Genomic DNA, 24,974 nt, shown 5'->3' on the forward strand with positions numbered 1-24,974 from the left:
CACAGTCTCTCCTGTACTCCACTCCCCTTCATCTGGCACATCAAGTCACTGCAGGGTTCTTAAGCTGAATGCTGCTCCAGAGGTGGGAATGGGATGGGAATAAGGTAACTATAGAGAGCAGTGAGCAGATGCTGGTGGTGATATATTGATATTTTAATATTAATAATTTAATATTAAAATGATTAAGAAAAGTTCCTTATCCCTAAAAAACACAAGTTACATATTCAACGCTAAAGAGGCATAATGTCTGCAACTTAGAGTGGTATAAAAAAAGATCTGTGTGTATGTAGAGAATTATAAAGAAAATGCCACAAAATCTTAACTGGGGAATAAATACAGTTTGAAGATTTTTTTTTAAGAGAGTGAATACAGTTTGAAGATTTTTTTTGAGAGAGAGAGAGAGAGTGTGTGTGTGTGTGTGTGTGTGTGCGCGCGCACACGTATGCACGTGTTTGTGTTTGGTGTTTACAAGAATGTAGAGGGCCCATAGCTGATATTAGGGGACCTCCATTTAAATTTTTTTTATTATTTTATTTACTGTCAGATTCCTTGGGAAGTGCAGTTAAATTAAGTTGGTTGTCAGCCTACCGAGTCAATATTGGGGTCAAATTCATGTCCTTTGGAAGGACAGCCAGTATTCTACCTTCTGAGCCATCTCACCAGTTCTTGTTCTGACCTTTTCTATCTATTTTATTTAATGTTGAGATAAAGTCTTACCGTTAATTAGCCAGGTTGTCTTAGAACTTGTGAATTAGTCCACATTAGCGTGGAATTCACTCTCCTGACATCCTCTCAAGTGCTGGGATTACAAACACATATCGCCATGCTGGGCTGAATATTGAGTTTTTAAAAGCTCTACAGATTTTTTTTAATGTGTAGTTAACACTGAAAGCCATTCTTGGCCGCTAACAATGGTTGGCAGATTTGACTAGTGAAAAGAGTGGGGTTGGGTAATAAAATGTGGCACATGCAAGATACTGTCCTAGTGCTTGTCTTTAGATTCATCCAGTTTCTTTTCTCTCTTTAGGGTTTACACCTCACAGAAACTATTAGTCTGCTTGTCATAGTGGCATATGCCTAGAATCTCTGCACTCAGGAGGCTGAGGCAGGATGCTTGTGAGGCTAGATTAGGCTACATAGCAAGATTCTGTCTCAGAATCAAATGGCCACCAAAATGGCTCATCCAGTAAAGGTGCTCACTGAGTAAGCCTAGCAACCTGAGTTTGAGCTCTGCAGTCCATGTAAAGGTGGAAAGAGCGAGCCAACTCCACGAAGTTGTCTGCTGTCCTCCATACACTCTCACCCACACATAGATCTCACACACATCAATGTGCACACATGCACACTAAGAAAAGCCACACAGAGCCATCAACTCCTTTTTAGTTTCTTTCAGCTAACTACTTAATCATTTAGATATGTATTTATATTTTCTTCTGCTAACACTTTATGTGCTTTGGTGATCAACGCACTGTCTTTAATGACATAGAAAGGTTTTGTTGTTGTTGTTGTTTTGTTTTTTTGATACAGGGCTTCCCTGTGTAGCTCTGGGTGTCCTGGAACTCACTCTGTAGTCTAGACTGGCCTTGGAGATTTTCCTGCCTCGCTGCATCCTCTAAGTGCTGAAACATACACTTGGCCTTTTTTTTTTTTTTCCTCTAAAAGTTGTTTTAAAACTCACCTAATTCATCAAACCCATTCTTTTAAGGGTACAAATGACATTTATAAAAGTTTGAGACGTACAAATTGAGTCACTGCTAGCTAATATGTTTTTCAAAAATGGATAGACGGTGTTCCTTTTGCTTCCTGCAACGCCCACCAGAACCGCCTCTGGAGCAGACTCTTTAAATTTATGCTTGGTTCTGGAATAATTTCAGTTACATCCTGTTTCAATTCCGCAGCTCTGGGTGCTGCTCTCACTTCAGACGTTGTGAATCCCTGCTGTTTGCCCTTCACTGTTCCAGAAGTAAATGACGGGAGCCTTGAGAGCTACATTTGGCAGCGAACAGCTCAGTAAAGAAGAGAATGACTCTTTAAAGGCCTGGCCTTTCTGCTAGTGTTATTTTTGTAGTTGTCAATTAAATGGAATAGTGATTTTTTTCAAGCAATTTGCTTGCCTAATGGGGATGGATATTGATAAAATAAGCTTTTATGTGTTCCATTTTAATGTCTCTTGTCGATATACTTCCTGTCAGGGGCTTCGGGGAGATCACAGTGTGCAGAGTGGTGGCTGAAGTCAGCGTAAAATGATCGTTGAGAGCAGTCTGGAAGGTGGTGGGCTAGGAGGCCACAGTTAGTCAGGTTTGAAGTACACATGGAAAAGATGGGCAAAGTGGTTACCCACCTGCAATCCCAACAGTCTGAAAGCAGAGGCAGGATTGCCTGAGACAAGAGGCCACCTTAGTCTGCATTGTGAATTCCAGGCCAGTCAGGGTTACATAGCAAGGCCCTATTGCAGACAAAACAAACAACCAAAAAGGTAAGGGTATCCACAAAAGGAAGAAATGGGAGTAGGCATGAACATGTATGTGGTGTGGGATAGCCTTCCTTTCATTTACCCCTCCTCCTGTCTGTTGAAAGTCGTTGCCTTTTTCTCATAAAAATGGTTGTGTGGAATAGCCCTCTTTCCATTCTCCCCCTCCTTTGTCTGATTAGGACCATTGGCTTTTTCTTTTATCCCCTGTGTTCTAAAGGTGGGTGAGGCTAGAGGTGGAGCCTTAGTGGTGACAGTCTTTGACACTTACTGCGTAGTCGTTCAGAACTGGGCCCTTAGAAATGACCCTAGTTTGTATTGTTTTAAGCTTCATTCTTTTTTCTTGTTTTCTGAGATAAGACTTCATGTAGCCCTATTTGGCCTAAAACTTACTAAGAAGACCAGGGAGGCATTGAACTTCTGACAATCTACCTTCCTGTCTTTGCCTCCTGAATGCTGGGGTTACAGATGTGTGCCACCGTGCTGGGCCAAATAACTTATTAAACTACTCACTAGGTAGTGATTTTTTTTTCGTATTATATTTAGTGTGTGCACGTGCGCGCACACACACACACACACACACACACACACACACACACACACCATAGTATATGTGGAAGTTGGATGACAACTTTCAGAAGTTGGTTCTGAAGCACCTTTAACCTTTAGCCATCTCACCAGTCCATATATATTTATTGAGAATTCATATATGTATATTTATATTTCATATATATAATGTATTTTGTTCATATCCAGCATCCACTTCCTTCTCCAGTTCTTCCCAGCATGTCCCATCCCAACTTCATGGTATTTATTTATTTGTTTGTTTGTTTATTTATTTATTTATTTATTTATTTATATTAATCTGCTGAACCCAATTAGTGCCTCTCTCATGCCCATTCATTCATATGGGACCATCTAGTAGAGCTTGGACAATCTGCCAGTGGCCACATCCCCAAAGAATAATGGTTCTCTCTCTCCCAGCAGCCACCATGAGCCCCTAAACTAGGGCTTGAGCCTTGTGAGCCCTTCCCCTGTCCATGCTTGAATGTTGACTGGCTTGTTGTTGTGCACATAGCCATAGGTACTGTGAGTTAATGAATGCAATGGCCATCTCATGTACAGAACAGCATTTCATAACCCTCCTTCCTACACGCCGGCTCACACACTGTCTCCACTACCCCTTCCTCAGTGATAGTCTCTGAGACGTGGGGCAGGTGAGGTGGTTGATACAGATGTTCCAGTTAGGACTGGGGACTCAGCCACTCACTCATTCTCAGCACTTAGAATAATTTTGATTCTGCATTAACCAACCACTGCCTAATTGGAATAATTCTGTTGGAGGTTGAGAACAACACTAATCTCTGAGTATAAGTGTATATATGTGGGAAGCAGTTGGACAACATGATAATTCAGCAGAATAACAGTGATAGATTGCCCACTAGGGCCTATAACCTCCTGGGCCATGGGCTTTTGACCAGGTTTCTAGTACTGTATTAGTTTCTTTTCTATTGTTGGACAAAATAGCATGACCAAGGCAACTTATAGAAGGAAGGGTTTCTTTGGGACTTACCATTCCGGAGGGATAGGAGTGCGTCCCCATCATGACATGCAGACAGGCAGCTGTGGCCCATGTGCAGCAGCTAAGAGTTCACATCCAGATCCACAAACAGGAAGCAGAGAGGGAACAGCGGAATGACACCTTTTGAAACCCCAAAGGCCCTCCCTAAGCAACACACTTCTGCCATCAAGACCATACATCCTAAGCCTTCCCTAAATAGTTCTATCGACTGAGGACCAAGTGTTCAAACATGTGCATCTATGGGGACATTTTCATTGAAACCATCACAAGTACCGAGCACGAATTCTCTCCTGTGAGTGGACTTCTAATCCTGTTGGAAAGTGGATTATTACCCCATACCAGCCATGCCACTATAGCACTAGACTGATGATTTCTTTTTCTTTCTGACTTAACTGTGCCTTGTACGTTAAGACCATGTACAAACTAAAAGCTCTTGACAGTCCAGTTCATTTGGACCAGGCTGGAGTAAAGCATTGATATTTTTGATCATCTCGTAGTCTGGTAAGATACTTCAGTAGGGAAAAGTGTTTGCTATATAAGCCTGACTATCTAGGTTCTATCCCTGGAACCCACACAGTAAAGTTCGATGTGGTGTTGTATGTATCAGTAATCCCATTATTCCTCCTTCAGCATGGGAGGCAGACAGGAGAATCATTCAGAGTGTATAGCACAGCCCAGAAACAAGACCATCTTAACAAGGTGGAAGGAGAGAACCAGCTCCCCAAAGTTGTCCTTTAAAGAAATGACTATTTTTATGTATGTAAGTGTTTTTCTGCATGAATATGTATGTGTGCCTGGTGCCTGCAGAGGCAAGAGGCCGTCAGGGTCCCTGGAACTAGAGTTATACTACACCTGATCTTAGCCAAAGGGCTGAGAAGCGATGGAGCTAGAGTTATGAACAGTTATAAGCTACCATGTGGGTGCTGGGAACTGAAGCCAGGAAGTGAATGCTGGGGCTTGGAGGCATGGCTCCAGAGGACCTGAGTTTGGTTCCCAGCACCCACATAGTGACTCACAACTGCCCATAACTTTTCCAGGGTGCTCAACACCTCTTCTACCCTCTGAGGGCACTAGGCATGCATGTGGTACATAGACATACATTCGGGCAAAAAATTAAAACATAAAATAAATAAATCTTGAGAGGGGCAGGGGGATGCCAAGCCCAATTTTGTAAGTAATAAACTGATTTTTGAGCTTAATTTATTAATCTGTAAAGTTGTATCTCTTTTAGTTTGTAAGCACTGATTTCCAAGCCAGCTGCCTACCTTCGTGTCTGTCTTTTCTTCTCAGGTCTGTAAAGTCTGCTCTTCCCAATGCTGTTGCAGTGAGGGTTACTTTTGCTTGCTCTTCTGCTTTCTAAAGTAGGATCTGTGCTGCCTTTTAAAGACCACGATTTAAAGGCTTTAAGAATTTATTGATGGAGTCTTTGTCGGTGGGTCAGTTAACATTCTGGGGCTTTGAATTGCGCATCTCATGATTTTAAAATAGCCTTACTTCAGTGGCTGCCTTGCTATCCTGATGTCATTTTTCTATCGCAGTATTCTGCCCATTCTGGAGTCCCGAGACCATCCCTGTTTGTTCTCATCTCTTTTAGGAGAAATCTTTGAATTAAAAGCTGAACTCAACAATGAAAAGAAAGAAAAGAGGAAGGAGGCTGTGAAGAAAGTGATTGCTGCTATGACCGTGGGGAAGGATGTGAGGTAAGGATGGCTCTTGCCCTGTGGACAGTCAGACCCCGTGTCGTAGCCCTTACTGCTTTTCTAGATGATGTAGAAATCCACTGCCTGAAGTAGTTTTAAAAGATGATAAAAATACGGTGAGCTCACCTACTCTTTAATTGGCTTAGGTCAGTGCTCTTAGCTTTGCATCTGCACGTTCTGTCGTTGGATTCAGGGTGGGAACCAGCACTCCCAACGTTCCCTTGACTGTTAATTTTCACTCCTGTGATTAGTGAGCTGTTTGAAGTGCAGCCTCGTAAGGCCCTCTCATAGGCCCATGAGATAAGAGCTATTATAACTCTCGATTCTCTTTGCCCTTTTACCATTCTGAGCTTTTCCGTGATAAGAAGTGATAGTAAGAAGTGCCACCACCTTACTATGTCTCCAGGCAGTATGCTGGCTAGGACAGTCATTCTGTTTTTCACACAAAGAAAAAAAGAAGTTATGAGAAAAAGAGCAGTTCATTCAGGACTCTTGTTCATGATGCAGTAAAATTGTATATGTGTGTGTGCCTGTGGAAGTTAGAGGACAGCTCTCAAGTCTGTTCTCTCCTGCCATTTGTGGAGTCCCACAGTAAGTCCAGGTCATCTGGTCCGTATTTAAGCACTCTACCAGCTGAGCCATTCTGCCAGCACAGTTTTCCTTTCTTAAAAAAAAATTGTGTGTATACATGTGCGTGTGTGTGTGTGTATGCCTGCATATGTGCCTGTGTGTGTGTGTGTGTGTGTGTGTGTGTGTGTGTGTGTGTACTACTGAAGCTGTGTTTTTAATATACTCTTATTAGGGCACTGGAGAAATGGCTCAGTGGTTAACATTACTTGTTGCTCTTGAAAAGGACCTAGGTTCAGTTCCCAATACCCAGGAGTCCAGCACTCTCAGCACCTTTTCTGACCTCCTTAGGCATCAGGCATACATGTATGTACATACATATATGCAAGCAAAACACTACTGCAAATAAAATAAAAAATAAATACGTATTTATAATAAATATCCATTTATTTTGAAAAGATACTAAAATATTTCTTCGTTTTCCAACTCCTATATTTATATGAAGCTGTATTTTCTTCTTATATGTCATCTAAAACGTTCCCCAGCAGGGGTAGTGACATGAGAATCGAGCTGTTTCTATTTAAGAAGGTGCTATAGAGACTTTTGAGTTTGTAAACAAGGGACTGATGGCTCAGTGGGTAGTCATTTGCTGCAGAGCCTAATGACCTGTTAGTTCCCCAGAACCCAGCAGAGAAGCATTTGTGTCTTGTCTCAGACCTCCACATGTGCTCTAGCATGCACAAACAATAGATGAGATGTAAAACACTGCCATCTTCACATTAATAAAAATAACACTTTAAAATAACTTAGAAAATAAGCTTATTTATTTTAGTTTATATTATTTTTGAGACAAAGTCTATAATGTAGCCCTGGCTGTCCTGGAACTCACTATGTAGACCAGGCTGGCTTTGAAGTCACAGGGATCCACCTGTCTCTGCCCTCCATGTGCTGGATTAAAAGTGTGTGTTACTAAACCTGGCTAATGTTTGTTAATTTAGGTGGATCCTTGGTCTAGTAAGTCTAAAATATTTATTATCTTGGCCTCTTAAAACATTTTACCAATCTTTGAATGCTGCATAGCAGCAGCCTAAGCTAACATGTGAAACAGGACTAGCAGAAACCTATCTTAGGGCAGCAGGAGCATCGGAAGTTGATCTCCTGTCCCACTGCTGTTATCTGGATTTCTGATGCTTATAGGGACAGCTCTCAGGTTTTTGGTCTCAAGAGCCCTTCCTTCAGCATCTACTTCCCCCAGATCTCCAGAAAACTTTCATTCATGTGGGTCATACCTATTGGCATTCTGAAAGGAAAAAACTGAGAAAATTTGGAAGTGTTATTCCACTTAAAGTAATAATCATAAACCTTTGAAATATACTACAATTTTTCCTTGTTGGTACTGGAGATTGAACCTAGGACCTCGCTTATGCTGGGCAAACCCCTTATTACTAAACTCCTTCCCAGCCCTCTTTCTTTATTTTAAGAGAGGGTCTCACTACATTACTGAGGCCAGTTTTGAATTCTCCATGAAGTACAGACAGGCCTTAAGCTTGCAGTCTTCCTGCCTCTCAGCCTTCTAGATGTTGGGGTTACAAGCATGCACCATTGTTCCAAGCTTTAGCCTTCTTGTGTGGGCTGTTAGTAGTACTTAGGACTGCTAAGTACACTATGAGAAAAGGCTTTATAATTACTAACTGGTGTTGCAGCCGCTCTGCATCTGCACCTTCTCTGAGACAAAAGAAAAAGCCGAGTTTCAGTTACCTCCATGTGTACGAAGCTATACCTGGTACCACACAGACAAGCTAAGGAAATAATTGCCTACTCTCCAGAATGGAAGTCAAGAGGTTCATTGGAGATATGATGGGTTCTTTTTGAATTTGCAGCCCATCTACCCTTTTGTAAATACTTTCTTCTTTTGGACCAGAGAGATGGCCTGGTGACCTGAAATCACTCTCCATGAGCCTCATGATTCAAGGAGAGAACTGACACTCAAAGGTTGTCCTCTGACCTCCACCTGCACATGCAGATACCCTTAAATAATTACAAAAAACACTTCATGTGTAGGACATAAAACACAGGTTCTCTATTCTGCTTTCTGTGTGTACAAGACTCATACTATGTGAAATATACTAAAATTAATTTGGTTTTTATATATTTATATTTATAAGATATGTAGAAATATTTGGGGTCTATAAGGTATTTTAGTAAGGGAAGACTATTTGCTAACTTTATAGTTATGTTTTTTAAATATGGCTTATTTTAGAATCCAAACTTGGAACTTCAATCTTTTTATGCTAGTGATGCTACTTTGTGAGTGTAGGTAGATATTTCTTTCCTTATAGGGAAGTGGTAAATTATGAAGAGATGGCTAGTACTTAGGAAGTGAGCAGACCATTTATGTTTGACTATGCCCCAATTTGTAAATGCATAATGCTGAATAAAAGTAAATATCTTCATATACTCTACTAAAAGGAAATCAGGTTACCTTGGAGAAATGACTGATTCCAGATCTTGATTACGAATTTAAAACTTGAACACTTGAGAAAGCATAGAAACACTTGAAATCGTAGGCTCACATTACAGGGACTTAGGACCTACTTAATTCCTCCTGGTCAACAGTGGAAGAAAGTGTTCATTTAACAGTGTAACTGTTGGAATGCTTTGGTACCACAGTGAGTTGATGTGGAAATTGCTGTTTTGGGGAGGGTGTTGATAAAGTAATTATTTTTCTTGGAGTATGCCTAAATGATTATAGATGGAACAGTATACCAGAAGCTAGCTGTCATGGTGCACATCTGAAATCTCAGCACTGGGAAGCTGAGGTAGGAGAATAGGGAATGCAAGGTCTCTGGGCTTACACAGTAAGTTTCGGGTCAGCATAAACTATACACAGCCTGACCGTGACTCAGAGCCAAGTGCTAAGCTTGTGGCTCATAGGAAATATACTTTGTATGATTCATTTTAAAATAACCCCAGGGTTTGGGATATAGCTCAGTGGCAGAGCACTTCCCTATCATGTGTGAGGCCCTGGGCTTTATCTCCATTTTTGAAAAAATAATCTAGAGCAACTAGACAGGAGGTGGATTCAGTCTGAAGGCATATGTGGGGCAAGGTAGGGCTTGTGTTGTCGGCACTTGTTGGGCTCCTTCCATTGCTCTCAAATTTTTTCCCTTCCATAAAAACTATTGAGAGGGCTGAAGTAGCTTAAAGGGCTTGCCTACTGCACACAAGGTCCTGACCTATACACTATAAAACCAAACAATTTAGAGACTTGGCAGCCAATAATAGTACTTCTTATTTTTTTAGTTACTCATTTCCATGAAAATGAATTATCAACACTCAACCATTGTCCTCGTGTCAAATCGTTCTGGAAGCCAAAACTGTCACTTTGTCATCTGTGTAACAGCTAAGGCACAGATACCGCTTTACTCATTTCAGTTCTCTTCTCCTCAGCTCTCTCTTCCCAGATGTGGTGAACTGTATGCAGACTGACAACCTGGAACTAAAGAAGCTTGTGTACCTCTATCTGATGAACTATGCCAAGAGTCAGCCAGACATGGCCATCATGGCTGTCAACAGCTTTGTGAAGGTAGTATCCCGAGGACTGAGTCTTCTCTATCTCATGTAACCTTTTCAGAGGTGATGTTTGATATAGTTTGTCTCTGCATTGCAAATAAGCAGCTTGTGTTTTGAGGGATGAGCTCCTGGCAGTGAGCAGCAGAGTTCATGTTGTAAGCGTTCTCGACACTGGGATACTGAAACCATGTGACAGGCCTTCTCTTGGTGGGGCTTGGTACGTCCACGCTTGCCAGGTAAAACCTCATGTTTACCCTCCAAGGCTAACAGGTTGGACAGTTGAACATATTGTTAGTTGCTTGCTCATAAAGGGTAGACATACTGTCATATTGTTCCCTGAGGAGTTGTTTGGTCTTCATGAAAGTTAGGAAGTGCTGCTGCTCTAGGAGGTGCTACTTGTCTTTGGTTCAGCAGGCTTCACAACGGTGAAACCAACATGCATGGTTTATTGTTATTTGTTTGTGAACATGTATGAGTGTAGAGGCCAAAAAACGAGTTGGATTCTCTGGAGCTTAAGTTACAGGTTGTAAACCCCTGACATAGGTGCTAGGAACTGAACCAGATCCTCTAGAAAAGCAGCAAGTGCTTTTAACTTCTGAGTCCCCTTTCAGTCTGTGATTAAGTATTTTTTATTATAGAAATTTAAAAATATTCACATAGTATAATAAATACTCATCTTGTGATTTTTAAATAGTTGCTGATAAATTACCACTTGTTTAATTTATATTCCCTGTAAATAAAGCACTTCCCAGCCCCCTGTCTCAGCTTCATTCTCATGCTTGTGTTTGTTAGAATAAGAGCAGTAGGATCTCAATCCCTTCCCCTGCTTTCTGCCCTCGAAGAGGGTCTTACTTGACTCTGAACGCACAGTCCTTCTGCTTTGACCTCTTCTCATTCTGCTCCAACCACACATGTGTTAGACTTACACACAAGTGCTGCACCCCTGGCTAACATCTGTCACCACTACTGGACATCTTTAAAAACTGACAGCCACGCTTGGTGAGTTAAAGCCAACCTAGTAACCCGAGATCCTGTCCAGAAAACCCAAATAAGCACTCATCCGAAGTCTCCTTACTGCAACTGAGTGGTCAGAGCTTTCTGTCACTAGCTGTGGTGAGCCGTTTATTAATCCTGCTTTCTGTTTGAAACATACTCCACCCTTGAAAAACATCAGACAGTTCCAGAATTAACTTCTGTTTGAATTTGAACTGAAAAATATTTTCTTTTTGTAGGATTTTTTTCCAAAGAGATCTTTTTCCCTCTTTCTTCTTTTTGAGACTGAGTCTCATTGTTCAGCCCTGACTAGCCTATAACTTGCTATATAGACCAGCTGGCCTCAAACTCACAGAGATCCATCTACCTCTGTCTCCGTGGTGCTGGGATTAAAGGCTTGCACTACTACTGTTGGCTTACTTGCTTGCATTCATTCCTTCCTTCCTTCCTTCTCTCCTTCCTTCCTTTTTGTCTTTTTGTTTTGTTTTTTAAAGATTTGTTGTTGTTTTGCTTGAGACAGGATCTCACTATGCAGATCAGGATGACCTCAAACTCAGAGATCCACCTGCCTCTGCTTCTTGGGTGCTAAGATTAAAGGGGTGCACCACCTTGTCCAGACTGAATACATTTTTGATATAGGTATTAGAAGAAAGTATTCTTTGTCAGTATTCTGTCTGTGTTGTATTTTTTTTTTCTGACAAAGAATAGAAGAAAAAGATCTTTTCTGTTCTTAGGGCAAATTCACTAGTTCTAGGAATGACTGTGCCAACTTACTAGGCTTTTGCCTTGCCCAAGATCTAATCCTATTGGACCTTTCCTCATTGTGTGTATACACCACTTAGAAGATTTCTTCTGGGGCTGCAGAGATAGCTCAGTGGTTAAAAGCACTTGCTGCTCTTGCAGAGGACCCAGGTTCTGTTCCCAGAACCAACATGGGGTAATTTATAACCCCTAGTAACTCCACCTTCAGGGGCTCCAACACCCTTTCCTGGCCTCTGTGGGCGTGTGTTCACAAGTAAGCATATGACACCTGCATACATTCATAAATCTTTTATTTGATGTGTGTAAGTGTTTTGTTTGCATCCATGTCTATACACATGTTTGGTGCCTGTGGAGATCAGAAGAGGGCATCAGATCCCCTGAACTGTAACTATGGATAGTTGTGAGTTGCCATGTAGATGCTTGGAATCAAACTTGGGTCCTCTTCAAGAACAAGTGCTCTGAGCCACCTCTCTAGCCCTGATAAGTTTCTTTAAAATAAATAAATAAATAAATTAATTAATTAATTAATTAATTCTTTCTAGGTTCTTGAGCAGACAACTAAGACCATTAGGAAAGGAAGGAGTACCAAGAGATTGGATTCTTATGTAGAATATTAGAACCATGGGTTATGGTTTATGTCAGCTGTAATGTTTACTTGTAATCACCTTGTATTCATGTGCTTGGTTTGTTGTTGTTGCTCTGTTAGGATTGTGAAGACCCCAATCCTTTGATTCGAGCCTTGGCAGTTAGAACCATGGGATGCATCCGGGTGGACAAGATTACAGAGTATCTCTGTGAACCCCTCCGCAAGTGCTTGAAGGATGAAGACCCCTATGTTCGGAAAACAGCAGCAGTATGCGTGGCAAAACTCCATGATATCAATGCCCAGATGGTGGAAGATCAGGGATTTCTGGATTCTCTGCGGGATCTCATAGCAGATTCAAACCCAATGGTAATACTTTCTACTTTTACAGAGAGAGACACATTTAAAGTGAGCCCTTTTCAAGGCATGCTTAACACAAGCATTGTGTTGGAGACATTGACTACAGGGTACTTGTGGAGAATAGTTTTGTGTGATGTATAGCTTGTATATGTCATATCCCTAGGTGATTTTGTTTTGTTTTTAGGATTAGTTTTTTCAGGTAGTCGTTTGTGGTCATTTCTTCTAAAACTGCATCAAAGTAAGTTTTACTGACCAACTATTGTAATGAACTCTCAAAGAACTCCAGGGTAGAAAATGGTTATGTTCTATGTACTTAGCAGCCAGAACGTAGCACTTACAGTTTTTAGTTTTGCATTCCTTTGGTCTGGTCAGTGCTGAGGGTTAAACCCGGAGCCTTGTGTAAGTATACTGTTTCTGACCTACAGTCCTACTTCAGGGTGTGAGTTTGTTTCCTTCTTGACATCTATATATGATAAAAGGAGATTGCGTTCCAAATGATTACTAGATTAAACTCGTTTAAATTGAGAGATTGGTACTAAGAACATGGAGGATTATTACCCACTTACTTTAGAGTTTATCCCCCAACATTCTGTCTCTGTGTGTTGAAATAAGGTTTCAGTATTTAGGATCGCCTCTAACCTGTTATGTAGCTGGCATTGAACTCCTGTTTTCTTGCCTCCATCTCTCAGAGCTGGGATTACAGGCATATGCCATCACCACGTGACTTTTTTTTTTTTTTTTTTTTTTTGAGACAAAGTTTTGCTACCTCGCCTCAGCATAGGCGTAGGTCATCACAGCCTGCTAAATAATTCTTGTCTGGCACAGTATTTCTTTGAAGATGAATTATAGTAAGAGATAGTCAGTGAGTAATATTAAGTTATTTTTTACTGCTGAATTCATATATATATATGTATGTATGTATGTGTATATATATATATATATATATATATATATATATATATATATATATATATATATGGAGGGAGGGAGGAGAGAGAGAGAGAGAGAGTGAGTTAGAATTTGCCTGAAACAGGTATCATCTTTTCATCTTTTCCTGGCAAAAATTCTGTTCAAATCTGTTCTTTGAAGTGTTACTTGTTCATCTTTCTCTGGCTTTTGCTTTATTATCCTTCTAGAGTAGCAGAAAGTCAAAGGAGGAAGCGTATACCTTATACTTTCTAAGGGTACAGGCTATGCTGAGTATTAGTCAGGAGTTTTCAGCCACTTTGTCAGATTAGAAGTAGATGTGGAAGGGCAATGACTTCTGATAAAGTATCATCAGATGGATTGGAAGGTGTCACCCCCCCCCTTTATTTTTCAAGATAGGGTTTCTCTGTGTAGCCCTGGTTGTCCTGGACTTGAGTTGTAGAGCAGGCTGGCCTAGAAATCACAGAGATTCACCTGCCTCTTCTGGGATTAAAGGCGTGCACCACTACACCCTGCCACTGTTTTTTTGTTTTGTTTTGTTTTGATTTTTGATTTTGCTTTTGGTGAATTTTATTTTCACTCCCTGGCACCCTTTTAAAAAGATTCGTAAGTAAAGAGGCTATTTGGCAATACTAATCTGTGCTTTTTTAATTAATTAATTTGTGAGGGTGTGTGTTGAGGTGTATGTGTGTTTTGAGGTGTGTGTGCACGCATGCACGTGCGTGTTTGTGTGAATTGAGGTACATGTGTGCCATGGTGTACTGTGGGTCTCTTCTCCCTCCATGTGGGTTCCAAGGATCAAGCGCCTGTCACCTGAGCACCAGCTAGGTAGGCAGAATTTCCACCCTGTGGAAACCTATTAAATATTCAGTGGAGCTAAGAATGGGTTGGGGCAAAAAATATATTTTAACTCCTACAAGCAATTCTAGGTGGAAGGGGAAAAAGTATCTCAGACTCATGTAAATTCTTCCTTATGTAACCTATTAAACTCTAGGTGTAAGAACTGGAAACACAGCAGTCGGGTTTTTTGTTTGTTCGTTTTTGGTGGAGGGGATGGGGTTTGAAACCCTAGAACTTCTTTATCAGATCATCTGAGAGCATACATGCCTAGCTTGCCTGGTCTGTTCAAGCTTTCTCTGCAGAGGAAAGGACTGGTGTTTTATGCAGAGCATAATTCTTTTCATGCAAATATAATAATGGACTTTATTTATCATTGCCAGATCCAGTAACTTATCACTGTATTCTAGTCCTACTTGTTTCCTTCATTGGCTGGCATTGAAGGCATTGCTGGATAGTTTCTATTGAAGTTTTACTTTATCATCATCATGTATAGCAAACTGATGTTCCTGAGAATCATCGTCGTCGTCCGTTTTCACTGCACAGTCCGGATTGTGTTGGCGTTTACTATGCAGCCTAGGTCAGCTGTGAACTGTTAGCCTCGCTCTCTCGCCCTCGTGAGAGCTGGGATGGCTATCACTCCTGGCTATTGCTGACACTCTTTAATTTGCTTTTATAAACATCAAATTTGATTTGGAAAGATTTTAAAAAATATGTTTGAGGAGATTTACAGAAAAAAATTACAGTACTTGGTAAGTTTATGAGAAAGTCACCCGTGCTGGGTGGTCTCTCCCACTGGGGTCTTTTTCTTCACAACCCACTAGACCATTTGTTGTCTGTGTGTTATAGCCTTCCCTAGAGCATGTGTCAGATTTGAAAGCAAATGAGGTGTCTCCTTGGTGACCAGACACCTGCCTTCCCGGGAGCCTTCCCGGTGGTGATGACGTTTTCTTTGGTGCTGCTGCAGAAGGGCCCAGAGTGCAGAGGTGAAAGAGGCATCCTCAGGTAGCCAGGAAACACACAGATGCCACCTTCTGATCTGGAACCCTACTTTTTACCCTTAGTGTACTTTCTACTTTGTAATCTTAAACACAGTATTACAATTACTGAAAAGTAACCTAAAGTAAAATGCTAGAATTTGTGCCCTAGTTTTCTCTTATGGTGAGATCAGATGCTAATAACAGGTAGACCAAGTGCATGAGCGGTCAATAACATCGGAGGTCCAGTGTCAGAGCCCTCACGTACCAGCTCCAGCTCACTGCAGAAGCTCCAGAGGCTTACTGCCGCTCTGTGTTGTCTGGAAAGAGAAATTTAATTTGCAGTGTCCGTATGCTAGGCACAATGATAGATGCTTTCATGTAAAATGTTCCATTCAGTTGTCACATCTGTCTGAGGTAGAAGCTGGTCCATGTCAGCGTTTAATATGTGCACTTAAGAGATCGAGCTGTCTCAATGCAGTGCAGCTGGTTGTGCCACAGCCAGGATTCCATCCTGGTTCTGAGTCCCAAACTCAGTCAACACCGCTACCTTCACGGATATTGATAAAGAATTAAATTTAAGTGTATGCTTACCCCACACACTTAGATATGTTTCATTTTAATTTTTACAGAATAGTATATATTTTTAATACATAAAAGTCTTTTAATTATCTGTGTACTGTTACTATGAAATATCTGTCTTCTTTATTTAAAGATGGGCATGAAATTTTACTCTTTGCTCGAGTAATTTTGTTCCACTTTTTCTCAGGCTGTCCCACAGGGTGGCAGCATTGCGCCTTCAGAGATGAGGTCTAAAAGGACGACTACTTGGAGAGATTCTACAGTGTTCTTAGAGTCCTCAGTTCACAAGGGCTTCCTAGAGAGGAAGCAGCACAACATGCAGAAATGACTTCAGAATCTTCTGATCTGAGAATAAAATGTCAGTCAAGAGCTGGCAACCCTTGGAGTTATGTCAGTTGAGACTAGCATTGGTGTGCCTTGCTGCAAGTAATCTTCTCTTCTGTCATGTTTGGGGTTACTACTCACCTCATTTTCCTGTAGTTGGTTTCACTGCTGTATTTAAAGCTGACTCGCAGTGTCCTAGCTGTCTGTTTGATTCTGGCTCTATGCTGATGCCGCTTAATCTTCCTGTTTCCTCTTCTGAAAAGGAGAGATACTGCCCTCAAGAGATGGGAGTATACAGGCTGGAGGGTGCTCAGTGGTTAAGGGTGTGCACTGCTCTTCCAATTGAGCAGTATCTACGTCATAACTGCTTGTAATTGCAGCTCAGGGACTCCTACACCCATTTCTTGTCTCTGAGGATCCCCCAATCACAAGCACACGAAGATACACACACACACACACACACACACACACACACACACACACACACACACACACACACAGAGAGAGAGAGAGAGAGACTTTTAAAAATAAAACATTTTTTTATATAAAAAATTAGACCAGGCCCGGTTAATGCATGTCTTTAATCCAAACACTTCAGAAGCAAAGATAGGTGAATTTCTGTGAATTTGAGACCACTTCGTCTGTATAGACAGTTCCAGGACAGCCACAGGTACATAGAGAGACCTTTTTGTTTTGTTTTGTTTTTGTTTGTTTGTTTTTTAAGACAGGATTTTTTTTTAGGTAGCCTTGACTGTCCTGGAACTTACTCTGTAGATGAGGCTGGCTTTGAACTCATAGAAATTTGCCTGCCTCTGCCTCCATGTGCAGTCTCCTCCCCGTGTGTGTGTGTGTGTGTGTGTGTGTGTGTGTGTGTGTGTGTGTGTGTGTGTGTGTGTGTGTGTGTGTGATTGTTAGCACCCATGTGAGTGCTGGGGATCTATCCCAGGTTCTTTAGAAGAGCAGCCTATTAACTGTTGAGCCATGAGTGCTGGGGATCTATCCCAGGTTCTTTAGAAGAGCAGCCTATTAACTGTTGAGCCATCTCTCCAGCCCTGGATGCCAATGTTTTAATCAGTTTGTGTATCAAGAAAGCTCAGTTTTCTTTCCTCCCACTCTGGGTTGTTTGTTTTTTGTTTGTTTGGTTGGGTTTTTTTTGTTTTTTTGTTTTGTTTTTTGTTTTTTTGAGACAGGGGCTCCTTAAAGCCAGCTCTAAATTTCTGGTTTTCCTGTCCTTACATCATGAATGCCAGGATTACAGGTGTGTACTACCACACTTGGCTATCAATTTACTTTTAGAGAAAACTTCCTTAAGGTCTTTTTTTTCTTACATTCTCTTTCTTTTTCTGAGATTATAGCAGTGTTCCTAAGATAAAGGGTAATCTTTCAGGGAGGAAGTATTAGACTTGTCTTAACAGTTCTGAAACACAGTGACACTGAGAGTAAGGGGTCACTTTTATGTCACTGTTGGGATACTAGGATGTTTGCTGCCAAGATTGAGCTTGCTCTTTGGGGACTTGCCCCTAAGTCCCAAACTGATATTGTATTGTTCTTTGGAGAAGGTTCTTTGGGAAGAGGGAACTCTTAACTTAGTGCTTTATTTTTCCACTTTATTTTCCAAAACAGGCACCATTGTCCAAAATTTCAAAGAAATACAGATAGTAGAAACTTTGACAAGAAAGAGGCCTGGTGAACAGCAGCTGCCCACTTGCCCTGAGTCCTTTTCTTCATCTGCCTCAGATGCAGTGTAACAGACTTCAGGTTCATCACTGTGGGAAGCACGATTCACTGACCATGAGAATACGGAACACTCCATCTCGGGCTTGCCTTGGGTGATTTCTGGAAGCCCAAGAGTCTGAATTGATTGGAAGATGACAGCAGAGGGGTAGAAGTCACCTTTGGGAGCTTTAGAGGACAGGAAGTCTGCTGCAGGCTGGGAGAGTGGGTGGCTCATCTGCCCTGTCACTTGGTTGGCGACTTGACCAGTGACACCTTCTTCCCTCAGGCTTTGTTCAACACAGTCCTGTCATCTGATCATTCTGTATGTCTTTATTGGACTGACTGCAGTATTTGCTTTCGTATATGATAATGATCACACATTGCCTACTTAAGCATCAGCGCGTACACCTCATCCGTGCATTACACACTTTCTTTAATTTCTAATGGCCTGCAATTGTAACGGGGATTCCAAATCCTCAGTGTGTTTGGTATCCTGTTCTTCCATGTTTCTACTTCCTTCAGTGCTCATGGTTTTTACATTTTCTGTTACCAAACCTTGTATTTTAACTTTAAACACCACACACACACACACACACACACACACACACACACACACACACACACACACACGGACAGGGGGTTACATGAACAGAAATGGTTATGGTAGGAGGTTCGTTTTGGACTGATAACCAATATTGGATGCATTGACAAAGCAGTCAAAATAAACAGGCGACACACGACATTTTGATTTTTTATTCTAAAATAAAGTTAAGCATGCTATGCATGGGAGATGTTTCCTCTGCACGTGAAGTATCTGGAAATGATTATTGTTTTTTGGGGCGGGCTGCTGCTGCTGTTTGTTTTCAGACAGGGTCTCATGTTCCCCAGACCAGCCTCAAACTTCTTACATGACTGAAGATGACTTTGAACCACTGATCCTTCTACCTCCACCTCCCATGCTGGGGTCACAGGCATTGTTTCATTCTTTATATATCCTAGCGTTATGAATCTCATGCATGACTATGGAGTGAGCAAAGGCATTTGAGAAGAAGCTAATGTGTGTTGTCACAGATGATATAGTCGGTCTGATTTGTTTTGTGGCAACGTAGTGTCTTATAATATTTACTAAATAAATCAGGTTCTTTTCATCTGGGACTTTTTGTTCTGATCACCAAACTATAGCTCAAGGGAATTCTGTTTCTGTTTTCTACATAATGATGGATATTGCTAAATTAAACTGTGTGTTCAGTCACTGTCTCTTCGATACCTGCTTTCTGTGTTTGCTGTCATGATTGGTATGCTCTGCAGATTACCTTGGCAGTGTGGTCAGTAAAACTGATGTCTATATCTAGGTTATAGCCATCATGGTTTTCTCTTGCTTAACTGTAAAACTCAGTTTCTCAAGCTTTTGCCAGGGGCTTTAGTAGGAATCAACTATGAATTAAGGTAGTGGGAGCATTTTTTTTAAAGTATGTACTCGCTAAAGCTTGCTTCTTGATACCTATCACTTAGCTTATGAAATATTTATAGTCAGCCTTATCATGCTAATCTTAACCTCCGATCTTTGCTGTAAAATATACTTTAAAACATACTTATACAGAGCCATAGGATAGTATTTTTATTATGGTGTTTGTGTATGAGTGCTTTTGAAATTTTAGAATAACCTTAAGTATTGTCGGTTACATTAAAAATAGCCTATAATTTTTATTTAAGATACTGACCTTGTTTGTAGCTGCACAGTTCCCGTATCAGTAGATCAAGGTGCAAGTGTGCTTTCTCATCTAGGCTGGCAGTTTTCCTCTTACTGTCTCAAAGGAAGGGTCCATTGGAAAACCATATTTCACTGGATGTAGAATTTCATGAAATATAATACATATGATGAGTTTCTGTATCCTTATGAAAAGCATCCTCCACTAAAATAAGGGTTACTGGGGGCTGGAGAAGGGGCTTAAGTGTTAAGAGCAGTTACTGTTCCTCCAGAGGCTCAAGCTCAGTTCTTAGCGGCCACACTTCAGGGGACCCAGTACTTCCTCTGGCCTTCAGGGGCACATGGCGTACACATGTACATACAGGCAAAGCATGGCGCCCAGAGAGAAATGCCATGATTGATTATAAATGCACTCCAGTTTTAGAGATCTAAGTGCAAAAAGGTTCAGTTTTTACTTGATGAGTTAGAGTAATAATACTACCGTAAATTTGTATAGGCTTTATGATTTTTGGGTTTTTGAGACAAGGTGACTCTGTGTAGCCCTGACTGCCCTGGAACTTACTCGGTAGACCAGGCTGTCCTCAAACTCAACACTGCCTCTGCCTCTCGGGATTAAAGGCATGTGCCACCATCATGCCTTGCATGGAAATTTTTAAAAATATTTTTCTTTTTTAATGATTTAGTTTATTTTTATTTTATGCGCATTGGTATTTTGTCTGGATTTATGTCTGTATGAGGGTGTCATGTCCCCTGCAACTGAAGTTACAGATAATCATGGGCTGCCATGTGGGTCTTGGGAATTGAACCAGTGTCCTGGAAGAGCAGTCAGTACTCTTAACTGCTGAGCCATCTTCCCAGCCCCATAAACTTTTTTTGTAAATAATTAATTTTATTTTATGTGCATTTATGTGAGGGTGTCAGATCTCTTGGACTAGAGTTATAGACAGTTATGAGCTACTGTGTAGGTGTTGGGAAATGAGCCTGGATCCTCTGAAAGAGCAGCCACTGTTCTTAACCACTGAGCCATCTAGCCTCCCTGCCCCCCCCCCCCAAAAAAAATTTCTTAATATTATCGGACCTGTATTCTCAAGTTAAAATTAATCTGTTAAAATTTCCCTGGTTTTTCAGATGAACAATCTGCATGGTACAAAGATTGTGTGTTCCCCAAGCATTGCGTACTAATGAGCTCTAGTTTCAGGTCCGTTTACCTTGCTCATAGCTGTGCGATAATACTGAACAGTCGAGTGTCACCTCCCTGCTGTCCATGTGCACATATAATTTGACCTAGATTTTTCGGTTACATAAGGCAAATATTTATTAAGATTTTACTTTTTATTTAATGTATTATTAATTATTATTATTTGTGTGTGTGTGTGTGTGTGTGTGTGTGTGTGTGTGTGTGTGGTCTCATTCTGTAGCCCAGGCTGGCCTGGGGCTTTCACTTTTTAGCTAGCTGTGATAGCTCCAAGCTGAAAAGGACCTGGGATTAGAGGTATGAGCTAACACCCAGTTTAGCTTCATTTTTTTATAGCTGTTGGTTCGTCATAATTTTAGTTTCGAGTGTTGCTGCAGTGGTTAACATTTCAGTTGTGACTCATCTGCGACTCTGCTAATACATGAATTACTATAATTCTGGAGTGCCTGACTACCTGGAAGCTGTGTATGCTATCATTGCTGGGTTAGTGCCTGTTTGAAAGCAGCCCATCTCTTTCTGTCCAACTGGGTAGAATGCTTAGGAGTGACTTGAGATCTGTGATCCTACCAAGGTTGTTTGTGTGTCAGTTTGGTTTCTCTGAGCATATCAAAGTCATTCTCTGTTTCTTTCACAGGTGGTGGCTAATGCTGTAGCAGCATTGTCTGAGATCAGTGAGTCTCACCCAAACAGCAACTTACTTGATCTGAACCCTCAGAATATCAATAAGCTGCTCACAGCCCTGAATGAGTGCACTGAGTGGGGCCAGATTTTCATCTTGGACTGCCTGTCTAATTACAACCCTAAAGATGACCGGGAAGCTCAGAGGTCAGTCTGTCTGTGTGGGTATCAGCTGATGGTCTTGCCTGACTGAATAATGTCTAATGTCTGCTCTTAGCATGAGAGACTGTCAGATTGAGGAAGGTAGAAAATTAGGGGGACATTGCTATCCCTAGCATATTTTCTCACTGGACTAAGGCACATTGTAACTGCTAAACCACACAAAAATAGTTTAGTTGTTTCTATGAATACTTCTGCTAAAGCCTCCCTCATGTTGTTGCTGGTCTCCCAGGTCCTGGTCATTTGGGAAACAAAAATGATGAATGTGTGCCCTTATAATAACACACTGTCTATCCTGTTAGCTTCATCATGCTAATTATTGAGCTGAATAATACCTATAATTTACTACTGGGACAAGTATATTAAAGTCAGCAACATCTATGTGTCTTGCCATTGTATATAGAAGTCACGTTAGACTACATTTAAGGCTTTGAGAACACATCTTGATTGTTCTGCTCAGTCTTTCACCATTCCCTGTTGCAAACGTTCTTTGACTGTCAGAACTTTATTATCGAATGTCATTAACATATGTACATAAGTACATTTCACTTTACAAAGTTGGAGTTCCTACCAATTTTTAAATTGACATGTTGTATTTAAAAGCACTGTATTAGACAAAGTACTTCTGAAGAATTGCTGGCTCTTCATTAAAGTTGACATATTTTAATTATGGTAGATAAGAACCTTCCTTGTCTGGCTGAAGCTGATTTCCAAGCTACTAGAATGTAAGTTCTCTTCACTTGTCTGGGAAGTAATTCCTTCTAGACTTAACTAGTGCTGCTGGTAGTTCCTTTCCACCAGTGAAATATGTTATATTCTGGAGAGAACTTTACCAAGAATTTTATTTTCTGTTGGCCCTTCATATTACACTCATTAGTTCACTGAGTTAATAATTAATTCAGCAGATCTTTCTTAAGTCCATTGTATGTGCTGGGCTCTGTTCTAGGTTGGGAGTGAACAACAGACAAAAATCATGGCCTTCCTGCACCATTTATTCTAAAGAGTGGGAGTAAGGGTATACACAATATGGATATTCCGTAAACTGTTTAATAGTTCATATTCATTACTAAAGCTAATGTAAGGCTCTAAGGAATGGCAGATACTTTAGAGTAGGATTAGAAAAAAGCCAAAGGAATAGCTCTGCGGTGACTTAATGTTCTGCTGTGATATGCAAATTTCTGAGGGTAAAATAAACTAAAAAGCTTCTGCGGGGGGGGGGGGAAGAAAGAGACTGCCCTCCACACACGTAGTTTATTTTGAATCAGGGTCTATTCTGTGTAGCATGAGCTGGCCACAAACTTGTGACCCTCCTGCCTCTGTATCTGTTTGTTCGTTTGTTTATTTGTTTATTGAGGCAGGATCTCACTATGTAGCCCTCGCTGGCCTCAAACTGTGTATTACATGGCTCTAACTCAGAAATCCATCTGCCACTGCTTCCCATGGACTAGAGTTGGGGCTGTGCACACCACACCCAGCAAGATTTCACTTTATTTTTTGAAATTATACTTTCTTAAAGAGCAGTAATCAAGAAGGTCTCTGTAGGAAGGTGGACCTTGTTTTAAAGGCCTGGTGGAAATCAGGAGTCAGCCATATGCCCATAGGAAGAGAGTAAGCAGCTGCTTATCTTGTAACCTTAGGAGTCACTCAGGATGTTGCCCAAGAGCTAGCAAAGTTAGGTTGATTTCAGAGAACAAAACCAAACCCTCATCTGTTTCTGAGTCTTTCTTACTAGCCTAAAAACAAGAGGTTGTGTAGTTTTTCCTGCCATCCCATTTCCTCCCCAAGTCCCAAGTGGTTGACACCTTTCGCTATGATTAATATTTTGAATGCTTGATTTGACATTCTGTAGGTTGGGTAGAGATGAGCTGTGAGGCAGGGAGCGCTAACATTATGTGGGGAGACAGAGGACTGAAAACAAGAAGGAAACTGGTGTGAGTGCGAGCCTCGGGGATTGCTAGTTTCCTTCTGGTTTCTGATCTCCCTGTTGCTGGCTTCTGGAGTCTGCTGAGGCCCCTGCTCTGCCTGTAGTTTGCTGGGAATGCGGCTTTTGGGTGTTGGATCCCATTTTGACTTAAGCATGGGGCTTTGACTTTCTAACTGGATCTTTGGTTTATTACTACCTGGGCCATGGAGCGCTGGCATTACTGATGGACTGAGTCAAGCGAAGGTACCATAATCCTGGATGCTAATTTTCCCTTTCTGTCCCCAGCATCTGTGAGCGAGTGACGCCTCGGCTCTCTCATGCCAATTCTGCAGTGGTGCTTTCAGCAGTAAAAGTTCTGATGAAGTTTCTAGAGTTGTTACCCAAGGACTCTGACTACTACAATATGCTGCTAAAGAAGCTAGCGCCTCCACTTGTCACTTTGCTCTCTGGGGAGCCAGAAGTGCAGTATGTTGCCCTGAGGAACATCAACCTAATTGTCCAGAAAAGGTGGGAAATAGTGACTTGGTGACTTTAAAATGTTTGTGATCTTGAAATTAAGCTTCATATCAATGCTCCATAGACTGGTGCTCTTCATTCCTTACTGTGTGGAAGCGAAACGTTACAGAGTAGCTCAGCTTGCCCAAGAACAGCCTTTCTTTACAGTCTTTCTGTTCTTTCCACAGTAACTAACTAGTGTTGCAGCTCAGGGCTGTTTTGGCTTTGCTTGCTTGGTTTCTATTTTTGAAACAGACTCTGTGTAGACCAGGCTGACCTCCGTCTCACCGAGATCTGCTGCCTCTACCTCCCCAGAGCTGGGGTTAAAGGTGTGCAGCATAGCTTCCGGCCAGGTAGCTTTGAAAGTGCTAACCCATGGAGAGTTGTGTTGAGAGCTGGGACGCTCTTCCTCGGCCATTCTCTGCGGTGACACATGCCCTCATATTTAAAGGATGCAGTTGGAGAGAGTAGATGGGCTGGGAGTGTAGCTCACGGCAGAACGCTTGTCTAGAACGGGCTAAGCGCTGAGCTTGACAGGAGCTTTACTTTGTGGAAATGAAAATGTTACATAATAGTGGGGTGGGAGGGAGGCACAGTAGAGGCTCAGACAGGACATTTATGAGGGTTTTCCCTCTGAAGAGGCCAGGCAGGAAGAATGACTTGATTTTAATACAGGCTGAGTAGGATATGCCAGTAAATACATTCCGTCACCTTCCTTTCTTGTATTTTGTGTCTCACAGGCCTGAAATCTTGAAGCAGGAAATCAAGGTCTTCTTTGTGAAGTACAATGATCCTATCTATGTTAAACTAGAGAAGTTAGACATCATGATTCGTCTTGCATCCCAAGCCAACATTGCTCAGG

General features: G+C 41.4%; 1 protein-coding gene across 19 annotated transcripts in view; it reads left to right on the plus strand.

The window, feature by feature from the left end:
* Ap2b1 (adaptor related protein complex 2 subunit beta 1) overlaps positions 1 to 24,974 on the plus strand; it is a 112,268-nt gene that overhangs the window by 17,697 nt on the left and 69,597 nt on the right. For all 19 annotated transcript variants that reach the window (XM_087569512.1, XM_087569511.1, XM_087569522.1 and 16 more), the window contains 6 exons: positions 5,647 to 5,752; positions 9,770 to 9,905; positions 12,354 to 12,599; positions 21,491 to 21,681; positions 23,903 to 24,124; positions 24,853 to 24,973. In XM_087569512.1, the coding sequence (XP_087425638.1) occupies positions 5,647 to 5,752; positions 9,770 to 9,905; positions 12,354 to 12,599; positions 21,491 to 21,681; positions 23,903 to 24,124; positions 24,853 to 24,973 (1,022 nt within the window). The remainder of the gene's footprint in view (positions 1 to 5,646; positions 5,753 to 9,769; positions 9,906 to 12,353; positions 12,600 to 21,490; positions 21,682 to 23,902; positions 24,125 to 24,852; position 24,974) is intronic.

This window comes from Rattus norvegicus, chromosome 10 (assembly GCF_021556685.1).
Source record: "Rattus norvegicus strain SHRSP/BbbUtx chromosome 10, alternate assembly SHRSP_T2T, whole genome shotgun sequence".
NCBI classification, from domain to species: Eukaryota; Metazoa; Chordata; class Mammalia; order Rodentia; family Muridae; genus Rattus; species Rattus norvegicus.